The 22,225-nt window shown below is 46.2% G+C and overlaps 8 protein-coding genes across 8 annotated transcripts; 3 read left to right on the top strand and 5 right to left on the bottom strand.

Moving 5' to 3' along the window:
* Window positions 1–400: 400 nt before the first annotated feature.
* Window positions 401–1,821, bottom strand: V1508DRAFT_394813 (uncharacterized protein; the record flags this gene model as incomplete). The annotated part of the gene is made up of 2 exons (XM_066938021.1): window positions 401–1,377; window positions 1,437–1,821. The coding sequence occupies 2 exons, from the start codon at window positions 1,819–1,821 to the stop codon at window positions 401–403; spliced, it is 1,362 nt and encodes a 453-aa protein (XP_066798563.1).
* Window positions 1,822–6,630: 4,809 nt separating this feature from the next.
* V1508DRAFT_448344 (peptidase M24, structural domain-containing protein) lies at window positions 6,631–9,268 on the bottom strand (the record flags this gene model as incomplete). Its single annotated transcript, XM_066942459.1, has 9 exons — window positions 6,631–7,125; window positions 7,177–7,609; window positions 7,665–7,814; window positions 7,869–8,315; window positions 8,362–8,632; window positions 8,686–8,747; window positions 8,811–8,964; window positions 9,012–9,083; window positions 9,175–9,268. 9 exons carry the CDS (start codon window positions 9,266–9,268, stop codon window positions 6,964–6,966), a joined length of 1,845 nt encoding a protein of 614 aa, XP_066798564.1. The 3' UTR covers window positions 6,631–6,963.
* Window positions 9,269–9,556: 288 nt separating this feature from the next.
* On the bottom strand, window positions 9,557–11,386 carry V1508DRAFT_409330 (Sec8 exocyst complex component-specific domain-containing protein). The gene is made up of 4 exons (XM_066939133.1): window positions 10,504–11,386; window positions 10,277–10,450; window positions 9,852–10,222; window positions 9,557–9,796 (listed from the first exon to the last, which is right to left on the bottom strand). Exons 1-4 carry the CDS (start codon window positions 11,150–11,152, stop codon window positions 9,740–9,742), a joined length of 1,251 nt encoding a protein of 416 aa, XP_066798565.1. The 5' UTR covers window positions 11,153–11,386; the 3' UTR covers window positions 9,557–9,739.
* On the top strand, window positions 11,356–13,612 carry V1508DRAFT_436825 (organic solute transporter Ostalpha-domain-containing protein). The gene is made up of 2 exons (XM_066942129.1): window positions 11,356–11,726; window positions 11,773–13,612. Exons 1-2 carry the CDS (start codon window positions 11,689–11,691, stop codon window positions 13,346–13,348), a joined length of 1,614 nt encoding a protein of 537 aa, XP_066798566.1. The 5' UTR covers window positions 11,356–11,688; the 3' UTR covers window positions 13,349–13,612.
* V1508DRAFT_409334 (beta-lactamase-like protein) lies at window positions 13,549–16,317 on the bottom strand (the record flags this gene model as incomplete). The annotated part of the gene is made up of 7 exons (XM_066939134.1): window positions 16,164–16,317; window positions 16,006–16,104; window positions 15,856–15,953; window positions 14,761–15,808; window positions 14,295–14,705; window positions 14,105–14,243; window positions 13,549–14,059 (listed from the first exon to the last, which is right to left on the bottom strand). Coding segments are annotated over exons 1-7 (2,162 nt in total), but the record flags the coding sequence as incomplete, so codon positions are not given.
* Window positions 16,318–16,359: 42 nt separating this feature from the next.
* V1508DRAFT_409337 (translation initiation factor eIF 4e-like domain-containing protein) lies at window positions 16,360–17,948 on the top strand. Its single transcript, XM_066939135.1, has 6 exons — window positions 16,360–16,510; window positions 16,639–16,865; window positions 16,947–16,983; window positions 17,036–17,272; window positions 17,323–17,465; window positions 17,520–17,948. Exons 2-6 carry the CDS (start codon window positions 16,651–16,653, stop codon window positions 17,632–17,634), a joined length of 747 nt encoding a protein of 248 aa, XP_066798568.1. The 5' UTR covers window positions 16,360–16,510; window positions 16,639–16,650; the 3' UTR covers window positions 17,635–17,948.
* Window positions 17,949–18,068: 120 nt separating this feature from the next.
* V1508DRAFT_459336 (uncharacterized protein) lies at window positions 18,069–19,307 on the top strand. The gene is made up of 2 exons (XM_066942742.1): window positions 18,069–18,269; window positions 18,326–19,307. Exons 1-2 carry the CDS (start codon window positions 18,119–18,121, stop codon window positions 19,135–19,137), a joined length of 963 nt encoding a protein of 320 aa, XP_066798569.1. The 5' UTR covers window positions 18,069–18,118; the 3' UTR covers window positions 19,138–19,307.
* Window positions 19,156–20,959, bottom strand: V1508DRAFT_409345 (Quinolinate phosphoribosyl transferase). The gene is made up of 4 exons (XM_066939136.1): window positions 20,665–20,959; window positions 20,522–20,605; window positions 19,577–20,464; window positions 19,156–19,521 (listed from the first exon to the last, which is right to left on the bottom strand). Exons 1-4 carry the CDS (start codon window positions 20,765–20,767, stop codon window positions 19,274–19,276), a joined length of 1,323 nt encoding a protein of 440 aa, XP_066798570.1. The 5' UTR covers window positions 20,768–20,959; the 3' UTR covers window positions 19,156–19,273.
* Between the last annotated feature and the right edge of the window lie 1,266 nt (window positions 20,960–22,225).

The raw sequence follows: 22,225 nt of genomic DNA on the forward strand, positions 1-22,225 counted from the left end.
CGGACTCGGGGTTTGATCGCCTCTTTGTTTCAACGAATGACACGTGCGAGATGCTAAGAAATCGGTTCTTCGATCGGAACCGTAATAACGACAATCACGATTGAGGCAGTGCCAGTGCTGTCAGGCGGCGGCAACAAAATCAGACATATCGACTCAATAAAAGTACTATACATTCGAGCCCGAACAGAAAGAACATATACTTCCTGCCCTACTTTCAAAAATAATAATGCATCTCGTCTCCAAGTCACTGATATCCAAAATAAAGCTACAAGTACAATCAAGAATATCCTCTTCAAGCCAAACAAAGTCTACCGACTCCTAAAAACATTCCCATATAAGTACATCCGCGCAATTTTTCCTCATAATACATTGGCGACACTATAGTATGCTCTGTGCTCCTTTACTCGCTAACATCGTCCTCCCCTTCAATATCCTCACCAGGTACATCTCCCGGCTGCTGATGAAGTCGCTGGCCGTGTGCCTCCTGGCCCCCACTCGACCGTCGACTTTCCGCGCGCCATCCCTGCCGCCTATTCTGGAACCAAATCTGCACAGTGCGCGGCGTCATGCCCAATTCACGAGACAATTCCAACCGCTGCTCTGTGGACGGGAAAAAGGTCTGTTGGAACACTTCGTTCAGTCGGTTAACTTGCTGCTGCGTAGCGCGCTTACGTTTCGGTTTCAATGGCGCCAGGTGTGTCTGTGCAGCAGGCATGCCAGCTCCGGCAGGCACAATGGGCAATGGCATGCCCGGTGCGAGCTGCATTGGGCGCAGCGGGGGATACTGCGGTGCGAGTCCGGGATGTGGTTGCAGTCCCGCATAGGGATTGGCGGGCGGATACGCGCCCTGTGCAGCTGGCGCGCTCGGCATGTAGTACGGCTGGGGCGCGGCCATATAATGCGGAAGTGGAGGCGGATGTAATTGTGGTGCCGGCATACCTGGTGGTGGACCCGGGTACATGAACTGATGCTGTTGATAGACTGTTGTCGGCATTTGTAGTGCTGCAGCAGCCGCGATGGCGGCTGACGAGACTCCGGACGTGTGTGGCATAGGTTCGGGGGGATGTGCTTGCGATGACGATCCAGAGGCGACGATGTATCCTGACTGCGGCGTCCGTGTTGTCGTTGTTGTTGTCATGGAAGGGGACAATCGCGCTGGCGCGGAGGAAGTTGACTTTGACGACGTGCTAGATGATATTGAACTCCGAGTGAGTCCTTCGGTCGCACTTGTGGTAGAAGACCCCGACGCGCCAGTATACACGTTAGACGGGTTTCCCGTTTCCGACGTAGCAGGCGCACCAGAGGCGCTCGTCGAAGTTGTGGTCAACAGAGCCTGGATAGACGGTAGCCGGGTGGGTGAGATGTCGTCTTCATTATCTACACGACTCGTCATTAAATCCCTGGCGCTGGAAAGGCGACCAAACAGTAAGACTTACCTGGGAACTGGCTTAAACCGGCTGGATCATGCAACTGTTGCTGTGGAACTCGCTGCTCATACTCGCCATCTGCCGCATATCGCAGGTCGTCGGCCATCTGCGGAATAGAGAACTTGAGCGTCCGGTCAGAGTTTGCTCCAGAGTCGCTTGAAAACGGCCGCGACGTGTTCACGAGACTAGTACCGCCGCGCCGTACTTCTTCCCGGTGCAAGACTTTCGCGATCGGATGCACGCCTATCTGGTCGTGCCGAAATTGTGATTGTGAATACGAAGCACTGTACGGGCTGTTGCTAGGAGAGCCACAAGCGGATAGAGAATGTGCTGGCGAGGCGGAGTTGTGATAATTATAGTGGTGGCTGTTGCTGATATATGCCAGTAGAGACATATCCTGCTCTCGTGATCGCGTAACAATGCTGAACACTGTCCAGGTAGTATACAATATCTCTTCACGTCCGGAATAGGTGAGAAGGCACCACAGGCACGCGGGACCGAGGGGCAATCAAATCAACGAACTGTAAGTAGTAAAAGAGCGAGGACTGTCCCAAAAATGTTGACTGGTATTAGGGGCGAGGATCGTCTGACAGCAGCGAATACGTGGGCTTCACAATAGATCGTCGCAGTTGACGGGAAAGATGGGACAGGTGCTTGGATATTGGCGAGACGAAGCCATCTATGTAAGAACTCACGGTCCCGGCTTTGCGCGCAGAGCCCAGGTCTAGCGGAAGAACTTTAAACAATTATAGATTGGGAGGCTAACCGAAGTGAGGTAGGATGCAAGCGAGAATAAAGCAGAATGAAAAAGTCTGACTGGGGCGAGGAGAGCAGAGGATGTACTTAGAGCGAGAGGTCGCGAGGGGAAGACGCAAGGCTGGCTAAGTTTGGGGGGGGGGGGGGGAGGGGAGTTGGTTGGACTGCCCGCGGGGGATCCAGCGACAAAAAAGCTTTTTTGTTATATACTTGAGGCCGCAGAATACGAAATAAATCACCGTCAGGGTCGGTCCCCGGTAATCATCACGCGGTACGAAGGCGGGCCAGTGACAGTTGGCAGAGGCAGGTACGGACATTTTTAAGCTGTGAAAGACGGGAGATCGTGGAGAGTTGAGTTTATTGGGCATTGAGCGCGACAGTCGAGCGTCGAGTCGCGTTTCCATGCGCGACTCCTCGTGGCAGCAGCAACTGGCAGGAGTGGCTAAGCAGGATCTGCAACCCGACACGCGGGAACCGAGTCAAGCTCGCGATTGAGTTGGGATGACGATGTTAAGGCGAAACCGGCGGCACCGGCGGCCCCTGACTGGGCGGGTGTAGTTACTATGGAGAGGTAAACGCGGCAGCCACAAACGACACACTGAAGTTGCTCATATCACGCAGATCAATTGATTGATCCACTGAGTTAATTCTTGCCGGGTGTCTGCTAAATAACAGAGTTGCACACGCTTTAAATCGCACGTCGCTTGCGGTCAAGTTGCCCAACGTTTGGTTACGTCGAATTACTTTGTGTGTCGACTATTGGGCCTGACGACTTTGGCACAACTGCAAAGGAGCTGAGCCTTCCTTGAACCATTGTGAGTTCACAGCTTCGGCTACCTTCGGCTAGTATTGGCTTGTCGCAACCTGCTGGAACCCATTCTACATAAGAGTACGGACGTGCAGTGTTGTGGTTGCAGTTACAGATCTGGTACGGCAAATGTGAGCCACCACCAATCCTTGTTGTAACCGAGATTGTAACCGGGCAGTTAATAAACGAGAACTTTATGCTGCCCAGTGTCGTTCCTTATCAACTAAAGTACACTTATCGACACACGTGACACTGCACCTTAACATTCTCACTCATCTTGTCGACTCCCTACCGCATATACCTTATTCCAAGATAGACGGGACCGATAAACCGAACGCCACAACTGCAACGTGCGCTAGAATGCGGCACAGGTTCGCGGGGTCTCAGCATTTGCGAGATTCTGTCGGGAGCCGAGACTAGATATTGCCATCATAGATTACGGACGCGCAGGGGCACAGCGTTGAAATAATCTCGTCTTGCGCCCAGAAGTGGCCGCAGCGCTCAATCACTGGCCGAGGGATGCCGATGATATGCCGGCATAATGACCCATGAGCCATGCTCGACGTGCAAGTCTATTTAGATTTGCCGTATCTCTTTGCTGCAAGTACCAGAGAAGGAGCACGTAGTCGGTAATCTAATTTAATTTGATTTGCTAATGCTCGCTTATAATTTGGGTGGCAACGCTCATCAACGACGAAGTGAAGACTCCAGCCGTTCTTAGCCCATATATGCAGGCGCCACATGCAGTTTCTTGTACTTGACGTGCTCGCTGTGGACCCTTGTTTGCTTTGTTCAACATGGAAACCCGTCATGTCACGATCGACGGATCGCGCTCAAAGTCACGTCGACAGCCCAGTCAATCAGGGCGCGCAATACGTGCGATGCGAAGGACTCAAATCTGTTGTCGATTACAATTTCTATTTTAATTTAGAACCAGACGTGTCAGCAATTTAATTCGATGCGCAGCTTTCTTCCTAAAAAACCGCAAATTATCTGGCTTAAACTTTGCATTACAGAAATGTGCGGTATTCGCTATTTAGTCCGCGATAATTAATAAGCGCGTATCAGAGTACCATCATTGTGACGGATCTTGGCGACCTGACCCTTAATTTGCGCATATATCATGCTAATCCTTAGATTAGAATTAGCTGTGCGGTGGCGCGTTAGTGCCTGTCTTTACGGTTTGGAATGTTGATGCTGCCGGACCGACGTAATAAAACCGGCAGGTATTTTACCTTAAATAATAATAAGCCAAGTTTTAATAGCTGCAGATCCGCGAAATTCTCTGGCTCACATCTACTATGGACGTCTACTGTCTGCAATCAGCCGCACTTTGCACGAAATAAGAGCCTAGGTAAGAATAACAATCACAGAAAATTATTTCGCTCGTAGATCTCGTGATGCAGTATTCCATCTGCAAGCGCTCTGCATAGATCCACTTGGTCCATTTTGCATACGACCGTTAGTGTCGATGCTTAACCCGTTACGGTTTAGTCCATTCAAAGTAAGCCCGCTCCCGCCGCAACTTTACTAGTCAAGCGAATTTTGTGCGAATCAAAACTCCGCAGTTACATACTGCCGCAGCCTGAGCCTCAGGCTAAGGATTCATCTATAGTCGCGTGCTGCTCAATAGACATTTCGAGAACGCGACGAACATTGCGTACTGTAGCTCTATTTTGCAATTGCGTTCTCATTGAACTTTCGTTTCCATTTTTGGCTCGCCTGGGAATATAAAATGTAGCCCGACAACAAGCTTGTTCATCCAGAACCGCACAAAATTTAACTCATCATTTGTGACGACGATCACTGTCGACAGAGGTACCGCTGCATAATCCCTTACAGTACCCGAACAATTACGACATGGCCATCCGGCGGTTGACGGTGGTGGGCGTTTACGCGTGTTATGAGTGTGGCTCGGAGTGTGCCCGTTGCTTTGGTTTCTTCATAGGTACAAGCCGTTGCTGTCAACTAGCGGAAATTGCCTATTTCGTCAAATAGTCCGCTAAATCCGGCAATCCCACGTTATCCGTTGCCTTGCACTATCTTCCAACATAGCGCGCCTGCCATTTGTCGGAGCAGATGAAACATGAAATATGACTCAGGGATCTATGATCTCTGGTTTTAGCTAGTGGGATTCACACCGATATATTTAGCAGTTGGATAGATGTCATTCTCGCTCAGTTCCATTGGAGGACTGAACAGCACAGCCACTTGTGATAAATACTCAATTTTCTTCCGCTTTGTGTTGTTGCATAAAAGGCCTGGTATTATTACGTGGATAACACATCTACAGATGAACGACCGGCACGGCACGCCTTGAAACACCAGGCCAAACATTACGACATTAGCCGCTAATTCCTTGTCAATGTACCAAATTTCTATCAAGAGGCACCCACATCTTTCACCGAAAAGGGATTGGCGGGGGCTGTCCCAATTATTTGTATTCAGATCGACCATATCGTACGCAATCCAGATCATATCGATCATGTTCTCTTACATTGTAAATGAACTCCTGTTAAATCTAATATATTTCTCTTGACTGTTCGCAGAAGAGTGCAGCGCAGGGGAGACCGACAAGCAGCAAGCAGCATGAAAAGTTGCCGCCGCCCAGTCTCGACTCCCCTCCATTACTTCTCTCCATTAAACTTTAGGCGCAATACTGTGTCGAAAAACTCTGATTGTATTCATCTTAAATTGTGCAGAGTGGTCAGCGGTAATTTAATTTAGTTTTGCACTAGGAAATGCCAAGCTTAACGAACACTATGCATATGTCATAAAAATGAAATTAAACCTTGTCCTCAAGTGGGAAGTTGTGAGCGCCCGGTCACAGCACCATTGCGGACTGTTACTACGCTGGTGCACTCGATGACGATATGTCAACAGTCCTCAAAATTCAATTCGCATTAATTCTATCCAGACAGGCTCAATACAGATGCACTCATGGCCCGGGCAAGTATCTGTAATTGCAAGTACTCGAAAGCGCAGCGAAGTCGGTGATGATCACCTTATGGGCTCCAAGCGAGCTTTCTGATTCGGACTGGCAACGCGAATTTGAAACACTGAGCGGCACGACTAACACGCAATCCTTAACACACACTACGCCGCAACTAACCAAAATTTCACTTCTATATATTCGAACTCTGCGCATCACCGCATGACGTCGCTTACAAGGCGGATGTATAGCCAAGATGGCGTCACTTATGAGACTAACCTTCCCTGTGAACCTTTGTTTGCGATGTAGCTACGTGGCACTCCTCTCTAACTTGGCAGGTGTCTGTATTTTCACGACGCGCAAATCAAGCCCTCGCTTACGACCGCGTCGTTGAGTTACACTTCAGTCCGAAGCAACATAGCAAACCGGCTGTTTCGGGCCTGACAACAATACAGCCTAGCCACCAATCCTGACATGTCTGATACAAGCTGTGCCAGACAGTCTGCAATCGTTTCCATGTGGACCAAATTTCCAACGCCTACAAGCTCGATTATATATATACCTGAGCATCATTGCAAGGCAACCAATAAGATCCATCGCAGGGCCCACTTTCGGACCAAACAGTTGCCTGAGTGCATCGGCGATAGTGTCTTAGAATAATACTTTACGGGATATTGGTCTCGGCGGCGCCGTAATCCATGCGCCGCACGAGATGCGGCAATTGGCCTGGAAACAACGTTCCTGGTTCCTAATGGCTGGTTCTACTTGCGCAGCTTGCATTATATCCTAGAATTCTATAACTGTCGCTGAAAAATGAGAGCAAACTTACATCTGCGTACAAAATAAGTGTCCGAATTGGTACACGATATCAAAAATAAAGTCCAGCGCACAAACGAAACATCTACTCGCTTTATCAAGGCCGAAACCAGCAGCTGTATTCCGTTCCATATGCATTCACCTTCCAAAACAAAAACGCCATGTAATAGATTTCTAGATATCCTGTTATGTATTCCCAGGAACTATTCGCACGGAGCGGTCACCTAAATCGGAGACGTCTCCCGCTCCAACCATTCAAGAGTGTACTCGTCTCCTTTGAAGAACGACTTCGTCTTTTCGTAGACTTCAGTATGGTATTCGTTCAACCATTTCTTCTCGTCTTCGTCAAGCATCGTCGGATCAGTCAATTTCTTGCACATGGGCACCTAATCCAGATCTTAGCCTAGCCTACAAATAATTCGTCATTCTACCCTTACCATCGTGACAGTCTCAAATCCGTAATACTTCTTGTCGCCAAAGTTGTTAGGAGTCTTCTTCTCGACAACCAATACTACGTTCTCAATACGAATACCGTACTGTCCGTCTTCGTAATATCCAGGCTCGTTGGAAATTAACATCCCGATTTCCAAGGGAACTTCATTGTACTGCATTCTCGTACCAATGCCGATCGGACCCTCATGCACATTCAGGAAACTACCGACGCCATGGCCAGTACCATGGCGATAATCTAAACCCGCACGCCACAAATATTGGCGGGCAAGAATATCGAGAATGAATCCGCTAGAACCCTTCGGGAACACTGCGCGAGCAACTGCTATATGGCCCTTCAAAACGAGGGTGTATGATTTCTTTTCGTCCGGAGTCGGAGTTCCGTAATGAACGGTTCTGGTTGAGTCGGTGGTCCCGTCGCTACAGCCCCATTAACTTAGAACTCTCTTAGGTCAACTATATTGGATATACTTACAGGAACTGAGCACCTGAATCGCACAGATATATCTTATCTTTTTCAACTCGAGCGCAAGTGCTCTTCTCAGGCTGGTAATGAATGATGGCACCATTAGAACCAGAAGACGATATCGTCGGAAAACTCAAACCAACGAAGTGCTCCTTCTCTCTGTTCAACACTGTTAGTGCTTGGATACACATTAACACGAGGAATAGGCCCTACTTTCGAAACTCTTCCAGCTTATCGGCTGCTGAAACCTCATCGTAAATGTCACCCCGCAACAGTACTCTCTCCAACCATGCAAAATACTGTATCTGTGCTGCGCCATCTCTGACATGCGCATTTCGCATTCCTTCTACTTCAGTCTCATTCTTTACAGCCTTGGCGGCTTCAATCGGTGCCTTGATTGTAGAGATTTTATTCTCGCCAACGGACTTCGTCAACGCCCAGGACACGCTTGATGTGACCAGCAATTTTTTGTCATTAGTTGCAGTAGCCTCGCCGAAAGTCTTAACATCATCAAAGATCGCGTTATAGGGCTTGATAGTCACATTTTCACCTAGATTCTCGCGAACTTTCTCTGTTATCTTGTCTTCGTCAATGTATAGTATGGCTTCAGTAGGTGTAATGAAAGCGTATGAAAAGAACACCGGGTTATATGGGATGCTGCTAGAAGTCAGATATGAGTACACCATCAGGTCCAAGGCTAACTCACTCGTTTCCGCGGAGATTGAAAAGCCAGGCAATTTCATCTAGCATAGACACAATAAGTCCCGATCCCTTGTTCTTCTCGATTTCATGTCGGATCTCAACCAACTTCTCTTCAAATGGTTTGCCTGCAAATTCGAGACCAAGAATTCTGAGTGGCTCCTTCGGACGCTCAGGCTGTTTCTCACCCCAGACGAGATCGACGAGGTTGACGTCCATACCAATCAGTTCACCTCCTTTCCTATTCTTTAGTTTTTCTGCAAGACTCTTTGCTTGTGCTAAGCTAATTGTTAGTCCGTTTGAATATTATGGCACTGTTATGAAACCTTACCAGCACTGATTAGGCACGCATCCACACCAATGTTCTTTCCACCCTCGGCTTCGCGTAGAGCCCTACAATATCAAATAATATCAATCATATTATTCTCCCGCATCGTCTGACCAAAGCAAACTCACCATTCCTGCCACGTGGGAACATCTGGTAATCCTTGCTTCAGCAATTCCCAATTTGAGTCCAGCTCTTGCTCAGCTTGTAAGAAGTATCGGCCATCAGTAGACAATGAAGCCTTAGAGGGGGTAACGACGGCACATCCTGCCGAACCAGTGAATCCTAACGTTTGTTAGCGACGGCCATGTGGATATCAGATTACTCCTTACCAGAGATAAAGGCACGGCGCGCATCGACAGGAGCAATATATTCGCTCTGATGTGCATCTTCAGACGGCACGACTGCACGATCATATTAGCCTGAAGCCGTATCACGCCCAGGACAATTAATCGTTCCATTGATCGAGACAGGCGCTCTCGTTATAGAACTTACTGTAGACTTCAACATTATGCGCTGCCATCAATTTCCGCAGCTCAGCGAGCCGGGAAGTGGTATCGGTGCGAGAAGCGGCGGTTCCTGCGGACATGCTTCGCGTAAGCGTCTGAGGATACGGTTGTAGTAGGCGCGAGATAGTCTGTTTCAGGCTTGTAGATATCATCAACTAGAAAACCCAATATAGAGGCTGTGGCTAAGCTAGGTTATTTGTCGCTCAGGCAGCAGCAGATGTGATTGCTGGATAATGTCGTTTAGTGGAGATGAATGACCTTTGACAGCCCTCTGTGTGGAGTTGGATATGGCTTCATGGGCAGCGCAAGAATCTCCGGTTAGGGTTTGTATAAGGTTGCCCTTGCGACATTAAGGTGGGTTATGCATAATGAAGTAACTACCATCGATGACATACTTACTTACAAGATCGACCCCTCATTGTTACATTGCCATACATAATATAGGGCAAAATATATATATATAGTGAAGTTAATAAGTATTAATCCCAAACGAGACTGCATGTTAAGGAACTACAAATTTATCTAAAGTTTCCTAACAACTATACACCTCCTCAGTGCTGAACACTGTCAATAGGCTTAGAATCAATGTCCATCACATTGCACAGTGCCTGCACAATATTTAGCAATTGAGTCTAATAAATAGAATTGAACGGTAGAGCTTACCCTTTCCTGTGCTCGCAGATACTGTTTTATGGACTGCACCGCAACTATTTCATCGAGATCGTTGTCTTTCAGAATGCGCAATCCCTCTTGTAGTAGCTCATACGCCGCCTTATACTGCTTGTCCGTAATATTCGACTCCAGCTTTTCTGCAGTGCCTTGTAGTCGTTCTATCCGTTCTAGTATAGAGATCATTTCTTGATACCGTGTTGCTCGCTCTGCTAGGCCACGCATTTGCGTTTGCTTGGTAGTCAAGTTCTGTTTCGCCTTTGTCAGCGTCTCTCGTAACTGGCGCACTCGAGCCTCTGCTACTTCAATCTCGGTCATAATGTCTTCGAATGCCGTGATTGAATTATTGATATCGTCGTAATGGTCTATAATACAGCTTAGCAAGAATGCTACAAATCAGCCACGAACTTGAACCACACCTTTAGATATCACTTCCATAATTTTTTCCAATCTTACAGACAGATCTTTGAAATCGTCATATTCATTTGCTCGACCGACTGAACTGGCATCCATAAGCTCCAGTGCCGTTGCAACAGGATTGCAGTCGTCCGACAGAAGCGCCCCCCAGTCCCTCTCAACGAACTTGAGTACGTCTGTTCAGACTGTGTTAGCTTCCCTTCCATATGATAGAGTGATGGTATCATACCATTCGTATGCTGTTGATCATAACTTCTACCATTTAAGTCCTGTGAATCCTTATTTGTTGGAGATATATCTGTTCCAGACGGAAGAGGAGGGGGGGGTGCATGCGGTTGTCGCAGTGTCCGACTACGCGACTTCCGTAGAGGGATTGGTGGTATCTTGTCGCCTGGTGCAGGTGACTGTGAAACTGATTGCGACGAAAGCTGCCGTTTAACCCGCACATACGGGCTGTCGCCACTTGCTGATGATGATGACCCAGCGTAAGTACTGCTGCCCGAATTTTGTGGTCCATTGGAGGATGCTGTGAATGAAGTTGACGTCGGCGACGCAGCATATGGATTTGATGGTCTAGGTGATGCAGATGGTGCAGTGTACGGACTGTTAGAGCTTTGTGAAGAATATGCGATCTTGGTGGCTGAAGATGACTCTTTTGTGATGTATTGCGGGGACGACGGGTAAGCATAGGGATTATTTGCTGCCACGCCAGCGGCATACGCATTTATTAAACTTGGACTTGATCCATAAGAATTCCCTTTCGCTGCTGCATACGGATTATTGCCGCTGGAAGCCGAACTTCCGCTCGATCCAGATGTCGCGGCATAAGCATTGTTTGCCGACTGGTACGGATTAAATCTAGGTTGATTTGCCGACATTGCGACAAACAACTTTAGGACTTAGTCCTTAGATATGTTGATGCGACAAATTGAGTCAGGAAGATATGATAATTAGTAATGATACTGGCATTCGGAGAATTAACTCGAGTGCGTAACCTGCAGCTGATATCGCCTCTGTGTAGTGAAGCTACCACAAAATTACACTGACGCGGCATATGGGCGCTGGACATTGGCGTTGAACTAAACGGACGGCGCATTCAAATCACACATCCAGGGGCATATTTCACGAATGCAATGCCTCTCTCTGCAAGGACCAGTTTGATAATTTGTCACCAGAATAATATCTGATGCATCGTGGGTTGCGTAAACATCCCGTTTTACAAAGTTTCCTATCATCATCGTCATCGATTGCATTCGTTTGTCTACGGCAACAGTGACCGCCACATGCGAGCTCCACGATCTGGCTGGATTCATACATCGTAGCTAATGATCTTATGACTTTATAGGAGGGTATTTATACTGCTGTGATCCCATTCAATAGTTACAGTCCCTATTTAGAGGGGTACCGCTACACAATGTCTGAGCTAGCTCCCCAGAAGGGACATCTTCCCATGTGAGTATCTCGACTTCTTAACGAATACTGTGACTGAGATTTGTAGCCCATTGATCGCGATCACTGGAACTTTCGCGTTCGCAGCTGCTGTTACTTCTAGCGTTTCCATATTCATGCATGCAAAAAACTACCGGAGACCTCTACTGCAACGTTTCGTTGTGCGAATCCAATTTTTGATCCCGATCTATGCCCTTTCTTGTTGGCTTGGCTTGGTGTCGCACCGACTAGCGATATTTATTGATCCAATACGAGATGTATATGAGGCCTTTGTCATTTACCAATTTCTTTGGCTCCTGACCAATTTTCTCGGCGGTGAACGCAATCTTATTATTACAATGTATGGCCAACCTCCTCGAGAGCACCTCTTCCCCTTTCGCAAAATTCTCCCAAAGGTCGACATATCGGACCCACATACTTTTCTCGCTATCAAACGTGGTGTGCTACAGTATGCCTGGCTCAAGCCGATTCTCGCCGTAGTTGCATTTCTCATGAAAGCGACCGGCATTTACAAAGAGGGTTACATTTCTTTCAGTTCAGGATATCTATGGCTTGGGTTGATTTACAATGCATCAGTTTCGACGGCCCTTTACTGTCTCGCGTTGTTCTGGATTTGCCTTGCCAACCCGCTCAAGCCCTTCCGACCGGTTCCGAAATTTCTGTGTATCAAGCTTATTCTTTTCGCATCCTATTGGCAAGGATTTATTCTTTCTTTAATGGTACTACTTGGAATTATAAAGGACGTCGGATATTACACACCAAACAATGTCGCGCGCGTTGTTCAGAATAGTCTGATGTGTGTAGAGTTATTACTTTTTGCTATCGGACATTGGTACGCCTTTTCGTGGAAAGATTACGTCGATAACAGTATTGGATCAGCTAGGATGCCTGTATATTACGCGCTCCGAGATGCATTTGGAATGGGCGATGTTGTGGAGGATTTCAAAGACACTTTCCGTGGTGAGCAGTATCAGTACCGATTTTTCGATTCGGTAGGCGCTATCGAGCATCCCGAGAGTGCGGCAAGATTGGCACGGTTACGTGAAGGTTTGCGGTACCAGCGTGGCGGAGAAGCAAAATATTGGCTACCTAAACCGAGTAATAGAAGGTCAACTAGCATTAGTGAATTGTTGCGAAATGGGATTTCGGAAGCCGGGGGTTCGTCAGTAGGATATATTGCGCTGCCACGAGATGATCCGAATGAAAATCAGCGATTGTCAGCGTCTCAATATGCGGAGGATGAAGAAGAAGCAGTTGGCATGAGAGAAGAATGGGTGTTGGACAAGGAAACTGAAGATCTATTCCGAACGGCCAAGGCGATGGAATACGGGGATTACCATTACCCAGTTGTCACGATTAATGAGTCGTTAACCTACACGCCGCTCATTAAGAAACTAACTCCGGACCATGTTATTGATCCCACGCCGTATTCGTGGATCCGGCCGTCATCGGCTGCAGGCAGCAGTCGGCCAAGTCTTGAGCGGCCGCTGGCTCGAAGTAACAGTACTCCGAATCTGTTACTTGACATGGAAGATGCTGTTGAGTTGGACGGAGCTAATCTATGGGGAAATAATCCAGGTAATAATGCTCCGCTATCGCAGAATTCAATATCTTTTGCACGATAGACGATTATAGATTTCTTGTATTGGGATTTTCATGAATGTATGGCATTATTTCATGATTATGGAATATTTGGATTCAGACGGTCTTGGGTTCACGCACGACGGTCAAGTCGATGGTTGTTTTATTCCCTGTTCTACTCTAATTTCTTGCATTGATCGTTTTGTTGACCATTTCTTATTGCTGGCGCGTGGTTGGTATGGAATGTGTGTTTGATTTAGCTAATGTGTAACAACTTCGTTTCTAATAATGGTAGAATCTAAAACTGTTCATGAAATTTCATCAAACAATTTACATAACTCCGTTCCTATATACAGATAGATATTACATATAATCCACATTAGAATTCCGGCGAACAATTTATCCAAATTACAGTAGCCATCAGCTACTTTTCTCGCCTGTAACAGTTATACTGCTACAGGACTCGTCACTATTGTCGGACTCTTCCGTACCGAAGTCAAACGGCAGAATAGTGTCCACGGCGTGGTCCAAGACATGTGTAACCCTGCTTCGTAGTGGTTCGTACGAGCAAATAACATCCATGTTTCTGAAGTTAACGGTTGCGATATGTCCGTCGATACTGATGTACACGCCATCGTCCGGATTTTCCATCGGCTCGACCGCAGAGCCAAACTGTGAATCTAAAAATACGAGCACACGTTCAATTTTTTCTGGACGGTTGAAATTCGCCTTGCAATGCGACGGTTTGGAAGATACTATGAATGTTATTAAAAATGCTTTGAAGTATTGGAAATGCTTACTTTTGACGGACATCGGCGATGATTCAACGGAAAGAAGAATAGCAAGAACAGAATCCGCAATAGCGTCATTTAGCATATTTCCTTCCCATTCAATAACAATAGACTTGGGTTTCCAGTACACATTAACCGAGTCCATTATCTGTTCAATGTTAGGTCTGATTAATATCTAGTATCCAGTTACAATACTTACAGTATAGCCAATTCCGCTACCCACAATGGCATTTTTAAGAGTACCGAACATCTGCTCCAGGTGGAATTTAATCAACTCTGCAGATACTTCGACTGCAATGCTCTGTCGTTGTATGACCGAACTCGTAGTCAATCCGGAGAACTCTTTCAAATCATCGGCTGCCATGACGCTCATTTCGAAGTTTTTCTGCACTAAAATTCCAGAAATAATTTGGCCGTCCATCGGTGGCTTGGCAGCTAATGATCCCATAACTTTTGCTACCTTGACTCCTCGAAATGGTAGTCGCAGTTCTTCAGAGTTCCTAGGATTGAACACCTTGACCTCATTTTCTGTCTGTCGGAGATCTTTGTACTTGCTTAGAAGGGCACTTTTCAAACGGCCCATATTAGTTTGTTCTCCGTGCACCAAAATCTGAAAAAGCCCATTAGTAACCGTATAACTACCACTAACATCATTTCTCTCATACAATATTCGAGGCATTAACAAGATCAATGAATTCTGAGTTTTGCTTGTAGTCGACATGTGCGGCAAAAGAAATTTCTTCAACGTAGAGTCTTCTCGGCACCTTGATACCTCCTCCGGCAATAGATGAAAATTCAGACGGCTCATTCAGAATCTGCTTTGCCAGAGTTCCGTCGACGGAATAACCGGTCAAAATTACAGCATTCTTAGCCTCAGGTGCCCATCGCTCTAAAAGCTCACGAGAAACTCCATTCTGTAACATTCCTGGACTGGCGACCATAACGCAAGGTCCCAAATCATCAAACCGTTCCAGATTCTTTAAACTTCTGATATGTTTGAATTGAAAGGGATTGGACCTGTCATCGCGAAATTTTTTACGTATACTGTCGTTCATCATGTTGATGTACGTCTGATAAACTGCCAAACATTTTCTTGCCAATGACGACGCGTAGAATACTGGAATGCCGTCTAAGTCTGGGTGATTCTGCCAATATTCATCCAGAATTAGTAGTAACTCTTGTGCGTTTCCTAGTGAGAATACAGGAAGAAGACATCGGCCACCATTCACAATCGTCTTGGTAATCAAATTTAACAGCCGAGTCTCCTTCTCAACACGAGGTTGATGTGTACTGGTACCGTATGTGGACTCAGTGATAAGGATATCGGGACGCTCTGTTGGTATTTCTGCAATATTCAAATGCCGATCTTCCTCACGGGAGTAGTCGCCTGTGAATAATATCTTGATTCCGCCGATTTCGATGAAATACATCGCCGCGCCTAGTACATGTCCTGCGTGGTATGCGGTAAATTTAATGCCCTCAACCTCAGTTGTTGAATGATAATCAATCGCTTCGATCCGCTCAAACGAGGCGTTCAAATCTGCATCTGTATAAAGTGTTGATGCATCGTTTGATGAAATCGCACTGACTCGGACATAATCGCTCAGTAGCCACCGGTATATCGCTTTTGTTGGATGCGTCATGAACACACGACCTTTGAAGTCAGTGTGCGTCATGACATATGGAAGAGACGCAGCATGATCCAGGTGAAAGCTATGGAAATTACTAATTACTCTCCTATACTATATCAAGGTACCTACTGGCTGATCAAGAGAATGTCGACAGTGGACAGATCATAGTCGTCATAAAACGGCAAGGCAGAAAGTCCATTTAGCGCGGGATGCACGCCCGCATCAAGCTGTTCCGGATTGTCAGCTTTGCCTGTGAAAACAAACTACTTCCCAACACACCATAACTGTCTTTCCTCTGTAATTAATGATGTGACAGCTTCGTCCAACCTCATTGCCACCTCCTAAAGCAACGAACTCGAGGTAGTCAGATTGATCGACCTGGTTCTCTTTGTTAGCAACGGCTTGCGAGATGATCGTGATTGCAAAACAATATTCACCGGCTCAAAATCTGCTGCCAGTCGCTTGGCGCTCATAATTATGCTAATGTTCCCGAATGGCCTCAGAAACCTACGATGGCTCTGTTGGTGTTGAATACCGAAGACAACTACCGAAAGTGTAACCTGCGGTTCACAATCTCATAGTCAATTGACGTAACCACCCCTGTGTACGCCATTGGGTTAAAGTAGGTTTAAATAGCGCTCACCGCACAAAGCCCTATGCCCTGGGCAAGTCGCCGCCATTTGACCTAACGCCATCGCGAAAACCTTGCTTGAGTTTTCTGATCGTATCTGACAATTAATTAGTAGATCTTCATTTCAATATCGCTCCCAATTTTAATTAAACAGTGAGTATAACAGATCTTGGTTTATTTTATTATGCGGATACTTGCTGGTTTGTTCTTTTATTCTTAGCAAGATATATATGCTGATTTGGGTACCTATTTTTGCTAACTTCTACTCTTATCCACAATAGAGAACAGTAACAATGGCTGAAACCGAATCCGCTACCGCCATCGCGGAGATTGTAAACGAGAAGGAGCCAACTCCTGCCGAAGTTGTCACTGATGAGACCGCGCCTGCAGAGGATACACCTGTAGAAGCTGAGACCAAGAGTGAAGCTTTCTACGAAAACAAGACTAGCACTGTGTTCGATTCGACAATAGATTTCACTGTTAAACATCCTCTAAGACATACTTGGACGTGAGTAGTCCCGATCCAATGAGATACATGGGATTGTGGTTGTGAATTGCTCGTGTGATTGGCTAACTTCGCACTATTTAGTCTATGGTACACCAAGCCACAGCATGGCGGTAGCAAGGTGAGTGCATAGTTATTAGTGGTGCAAGTTCAAGTTTGCTAATGAGATATAGTCTGACTGGGGTGACCAGTTGAAGGAGGTTATCAACTTTGATTCAGTTGAGGAGTTCTGGGGAATATACAACAACATCCCTAAGGCCTCAGAGCTTCCGCAGAAGTCAGACTATCATTTGTTCAAGAAATCAGTTCGCCCAGAATGGGAAGATGTCCAGAACGAGAACGGTGGAAAGTGGGCATACCAGTGCCGAGACAAGCGACAGGTGGACATTGACGATTTGTGGTTGAACACTGTAAGTTATTTCAATGCGTTAAACGAGTGGCATACGCTGACTATCGGAAGCTTTTGGGTGCTGTTGGTGAGACTCTCGAGGATGAGGGTGAGAATGAGATTATGGGTGTCGTGGTGACTATCCGAAAGGCGCATTACCGTATTTCCATTTGGACTAGAACTGCCAACAATGAGAAGGCTCTATTAGCCATTGGGTAAGATACTCTGAAGAGATCATTCATTGTTCATTAGTTGTTCACATTGAGTAGGCGTCGCTTCAAGGAGCTCCTGAAATTGCCCCCCTCCGAGCAGGTCGACTATTCAAGCCACAAGGATGCTGCGACCTCCGGGAGCTCGCGTGCTAAGCCTAGGTTTTCTGCTTAAAAATGTAATAACTCAGGCTTGTGTGTCCTTTTGCGATTTTTAATTATTTGGGTTGCGCGGATCTGTTAATTGTTGCTAGGGTTTTATAAAAATATTGAATGGAAATTCATGCATAAGGTGTAAGATACTACATCATGGTTGCTTCGAGTTTTATGTAGTGTTTTATGTCTTGTTTGTTTATTACGCTCGATTGTAATATAGTAGTATCTCAAATCTTTGTTAGTTCTCACGGCCCCGGTTGGTTATTCGCATATCTTACAATGTTCGAAAAGTATTATATCGTAGCCCAAAGCAATAAAAAAAATAAGCCTATGTCTAATACTTCTATCTGTTGGTGGAGTCTCAGGTAGCCAGTAGGTCATCATGCAAAGGCATGGTCGTACACGATTATTGAGTTCATCGTTCCGAGTCTAATTGAACTTCAAATTTACCACCCCGTATTTAGATATTGGCAACAACTACAACAATACACGGTCAATGTGCAATGGCGTTTGAATTACACGTATGGGGCCCTATAGGCTGTCTTCCATCGTTCGATCCCGACTGCTTAGCTGCAATATTGTACTTAAAAGAAATGGCTTCTCTATCAGACTACGTGATAGTTCGAAGCTCTAATCCACTACTCTCGGATGATTGTATGCTCGCTCCGCGTCATGATTATTGGACAAATGTGCTAACTACTCAATCGAAGACAGACTTCCAGCAGTGCGTGTTAATGGAAGTGTAGTAGCGTCCGGAATCTTCGACGTTTTGAGGTTTTTTAAATCTCAGGGCCTCGATCCAGACGGTGATCTCTCACCCACCCAGAAAGCACAAAACACAGCTCTCTTAACCTTCATTTCCGACAATTTTACGATTCTATCACTATACATACAGCGCCTCCACATTCTTCACTTCCAAGAGATCTTCCGGCCGGGGCTAATCCAATTAATTCCGTTCCCATTGCAATACGTCGCCCCTATGCTACTCTTCACGAGCGCGAAACAGCATATAGTACATATCCACGACATCGACCTAACAAACCCCGATTCGAGTCTCGCGAAGGAGAATAGTGTTCCGGGGGTTTTTTTCTTCAAAAAACGAGCGATCAGATATTCCGACGTCCACGACACCGTTCCCAAGACGCTGGTGGATAAGATTAATACGACTTCAGGCGGTGCGTCAGAGTTTAGCGGTGTGCTGAGAATGCTCAATTTTGCGTGTGAGGTGTTACCGTCGATTGAGAGTGCGTTGGGTGAGAGTGAAGGGTTGTATTTGTTTGGCGAGAAACCTAGGTCGGCGGATTTTTTGCTACTGGCGCATTCTCTGGTGGAGACGCTACCGAAATACGCGTCACCGTTTGTGAAGGACCTTATTGAGAGCAGGTACAACCATGTCAAGAAGTACCTTGATGACCATAAGGATCTGATATCGATCAACGACGATGACCTTAAAGTTGCGACAGTGGATCCCAAAGATCGGCTGACAATTAGGAATATCTTTAGAAAGTGCATGGGCTTCTAGCGACGCTGTCTATTTTTCCTAAGAATACTTGTAAATACAAAGGATATATTGTAATATATATAGTGTACAATATCGTTGGGCATGATTGTATACATGTATGTACGTCATATTCAGACAACTCTAGATACTACAAAATTTAACTCGACAGCTCACTAGCCGTCTCATCCGACTCATTCCATCGCTTCTCTTCGTCGCCTCCAGCCCACTTGCGCTCAATATATCCTAGCTCAACCTTGACTTTTTCCACAGTAGCTTTGTCGCCGGTATTCTTACCCAGATTGTCACTAATTTTAATTGCTGGCTTACCGTTAGCCGAAGAGAGCTTGATAACGATATTTAATGGGGTTGACTTTCTATGTGGTGGCGTGAGAAAGTGGAAGTCGTCTACAGAGCGTTAGCATTCATTGTTGCCCGATACTCACGAGACATGATAACATACTGGTGAAAAAAGTTCCGACGCCGAATGAACAGAGCATGCCAGCTTTTTCTGTCGCTATCTTGTACTTCTTGCACCCCTCAACATCTAAGCTATCGCTGAAGACAACGACCTTTTTGGACTTGTCGATGCCATGCTCATTATAGAATTTGGCAATCTTATCCAAGAACACGAGTGGATCTCCCGAATCTTGCCGCACACCAGCATAAATATTGGCAAGTTTGGGCGTAAAGACGTTCAAAAACGCGTCAGTGCCAAACGTGTCCGTCAAGGCCACGCCGACATTAGCGTCACCCATGGTCGCACGCCACTTCTCCATTGCCTGGACGTTCGCATTCTTATAATCTTGCGAGACGGCAGCGATGCCCATCATCCACTCGTGCGCGACTGTGCCGATTGGCGGAATCCCGAATTTCCATGCAAAATACACGTTCGAGGTGCCTCGGAGGCCCGACCCGACTTTTGCGGCCGGACTGGATTGGTACTTCACGTCGCCCGCGACTAAACCGCGCATGACGAGCTCCTGAGCCTTGAACGATCTACGCCGACGCGTGCCGAATTCGGAAAACGCACAGCCAAAGTCGAGAAGTTCTAAAGCTTTCGCCTCTGCGCGTTCTTCCTGGCCAGTGTAATCCCAATCTGTCTCAACAAACTTGAAGTAAGCCTCAGATACCAGCGCGAGTATCGGGATTTCGTATAAAATAGTTTCAACCCATAATCCTTCAATCTTTGCCTTGACGTCTTGAGTCGTGGGGTTGTATTCTACTTGGACCTGGTCTTCTGGGGATAGCTTGAGTGTTTCGAGGAACACCAAATAACGTTCAGGCAGTTGCTTAACTGTTGAACGCAAGTAATTTATTTCTTCGGGCGAAAATGACAGACTACCAAGAACTTATTGATAGTTAGTTTAGTAATGTTGCCAAATACTTCTCTAGATATACTGCATACGGTTTATTTGCTCCTTTAGCCAATCGAACGCGGCTTGATTCAATTTCATCTCGGGCGTCCGGTTCTTGAAACTATATGAGACCACTATAATAAACCACTGATTTAGCTACATCTAATAAAAATGGAATGACCAGGAAACTCACGAGTATCGGGGTAATGGTCCAGGACAGCAGCTTGCATAGTCAATTTGTATAAGTCCGTGTCCAGTAAGGACCGTATTGTGCGTTCCGGAGTCCGTCGCACCATTATTATTATTGATGTGTACAAAATATTAGGCGAAGTCTCTATAAGATACGTCGCCGTATAATAGTAGGATCGGTGGGAAAAAATGTTGTGTTAGAGCAGAATGCGTATTTCATACAATATCCTGGTTTTGATGGTATGAAACTCATCCACCATCAACCATATAAACGGATTATGTTCACATGGCTGGCTGATAGAGTTTAGATTTAACGCACTTGGGGCAGGCGTAATACCAAGCTAGGTGTAATAGTAGGGTTTTGTGGTAAAGCCCCAACTTTGTTGGTCACGACTACCATGCCAGAATCAACAGAATTATTTGGATCAGACTATCCGACATCACATTCTATGATAAATATGTTGAAAAAAGTAAGCATTTATGCATTGCTGAAATATGCTCGTTCATGTCAACTTAGAATAGGATTTATACCAGCCTCAATAACAAGGCTTGAATAGGTGACAAAGCCTAGTATTCTGTTTTCGACGGGTTCAGGTGTAACGGGGCAAGATATAATCAAATGCCAATCCTATTCATGTTCTCGCACCGGCAGCCACCAGCCATGATTTACTCGTAGAGACATATGTGACATTGCTTAGTGTTGAATGTTGACTTGCTTCGTCAACGGCGGATTTGACGCAGGTTGAGATGGGTACATGCTTATTTTTTAAGGGAGGTGAATTTGCAATGTCTTAAATTGCCACACCGATACACAGAGAACTTGGCCAGTTATTGCGTGTCGACCTGTTTCAGTTGCCGACAATACTCTGGCAACATTCCAGAAGCTAGTCGTTGGGGTCAACATAGATATTATTTCCAGTCAGTCAGCTCTCTTTTCAGGGCGAGTTACCGAATTGAGATCACCAACCAATGGCACTGGCTAGTCCACTATCGACCAATATCACTGCGATAACTATTTCAGCCATCGACTCTATAGCAGGTCGTCGTGAGTCCAGGTAATGGATAAAATCTCTGGTAGTGTGACCACAAGCACGGACTCCGGCGCACGAACGAAGCAGGTAAATTGGAGAATTGATACCGCTCGGCAGGGCAGATTATTGGACGTTTTCACGACCGGCCATGAAGACGATTTGATTGACAAAAGCAGAGATGCAGGCGGGACACATGACTGGATTCAGTCCTACAAGTCGTAGAATTGAATAATTCTTTAAGGCATGACTGGGACTCGGTAGCACCGGCTTCCTCGATTAGTCGGAACTTCTGACCGATGCAATTGCTGTTCCAATGACAAGACTGCTGTACCGGGATTATGTTGACAGTCATAGCAAAGTCTATTCGTAGACGCGGCAATTGTTGAGACCGTGGGCGGCGCAGGAACGTCGTCGCCATCTAGCCGGATAAAAGTTTCGACGAACGGCAGAAGTCTAATTTATTTTGTGTGCAAAATGATTTATCCAAGACTACGCAGAGGCGAATCCGCAAGGATAATTTAGCCGGTTTGCTAT

The sequence above is a fragment of the Lipomyces doorenjongii genome (genome assembly GCF_038497915.1).
Source record: "Lipomyces doorenjongii strain NRRL Y-27504 unplaced genomic scaffold V1508scaffold_3, whole genome shotgun sequence".
In the NCBI taxonomy this organism is placed as follows: Eukaryota; Fungi; Ascomycota; class Lipomycetes; order Lipomycetales; family Lipomycetaceae; genus Lipomyces; species Lipomyces doorenjongii.

Excerpts from the sequence above, each read along its gene's own strand:
- V1508DRAFT_409330 (XM_066939133.1), bottom strand. The coding sequence starts at position 11,152 with ATGTCGGCAAATCAACCTAGATTTAATCCGTACCAGTCGGCAAACAAT. Across the intron at positions 10,223-10,276 it reads TATGGAAGTGATATCTAAAG|ACCATTACGACGATATCAAT; the intron begins GTGTGGTTCAAG and ends GCTGTATTATAG. Across the intron at positions 9,797-9,851 it reads ATCTGCGAGCACAGGAAAGG|GCACTGTGCAATGTGATGGA; the intron begins GTAAGCTCTACC and ends AATATTGTGCAG.
- V1508DRAFT_436825 (XM_066942129.1), top strand. The coding sequence starts at position 11,689 with ATGTCTGAGCTAGCTCCCCAGAAGGGACATCTTCCCAT. Across the intron at positions 11,727-11,772 it reads CAGAAGGGACATCTTCCCAT|CCCATTGATCGCGATCACTG; the intron begins GTGAGTATCTCG and ends TGAGATTTGTAG.
- V1508DRAFT_409337 (XM_066939135.1), top strand. The coding sequence starts at position 16,651 with ATGGCTGAAACCGAATCCGCTACCGCCATCGCGGAGATTGTAAACGAG. Across the intron at positions 16,984-17,035 it reads CACAGCATGGCGGTAGCAAG|TCTGACTGGGGTGACCAGTT; the intron begins GTGAGTGCATAG and ends AATGAGATATAG. Across the intron at positions 17,466-17,519 it reads AAGGCTCTATTAGCCATTGG|GCGTCGCTTCAAGGAGCTCC; the intron begins GTAAGATACTCT and ends CACATTGAGTAG.
- V1508DRAFT_459336 (XM_066942742.1), top strand. The coding sequence starts at position 18,119 with ATGGCGTTTGAATTACACGTATGGGGCCCTATAGGCTGTCTTCCATCG. Across the intron at positions 18,270-18,325 it reads TCCACTACTCTCGGATGATT|ACAGACTTCCAGCAGTGCGT; the intron begins GTATGCTCGCTC and ends ACTCAATCGAAG.
- V1508DRAFT_409345 (XM_066939136.1), bottom strand. The coding sequence starts at position 20,767 with ATGGTGCGACGGACTCCGGAACGCACAATACGGTCCTTACTGGACACG. Across the intron at positions 20,465-20,521 it reads GCTAAAGGAGCAAATAAACC|TTCTTGGTAGTCTGTCATTT; the intron begins GTATGCAGTATA and ends ACTATCAATAAG. Across the intron at positions 19,522-19,576 it reads CGTCGGAACTTTTTTCACCA|ACGACTTCCACTTTCTCACG; the intron begins GTATGTTATCAT and ends AACGCTCTGTAG.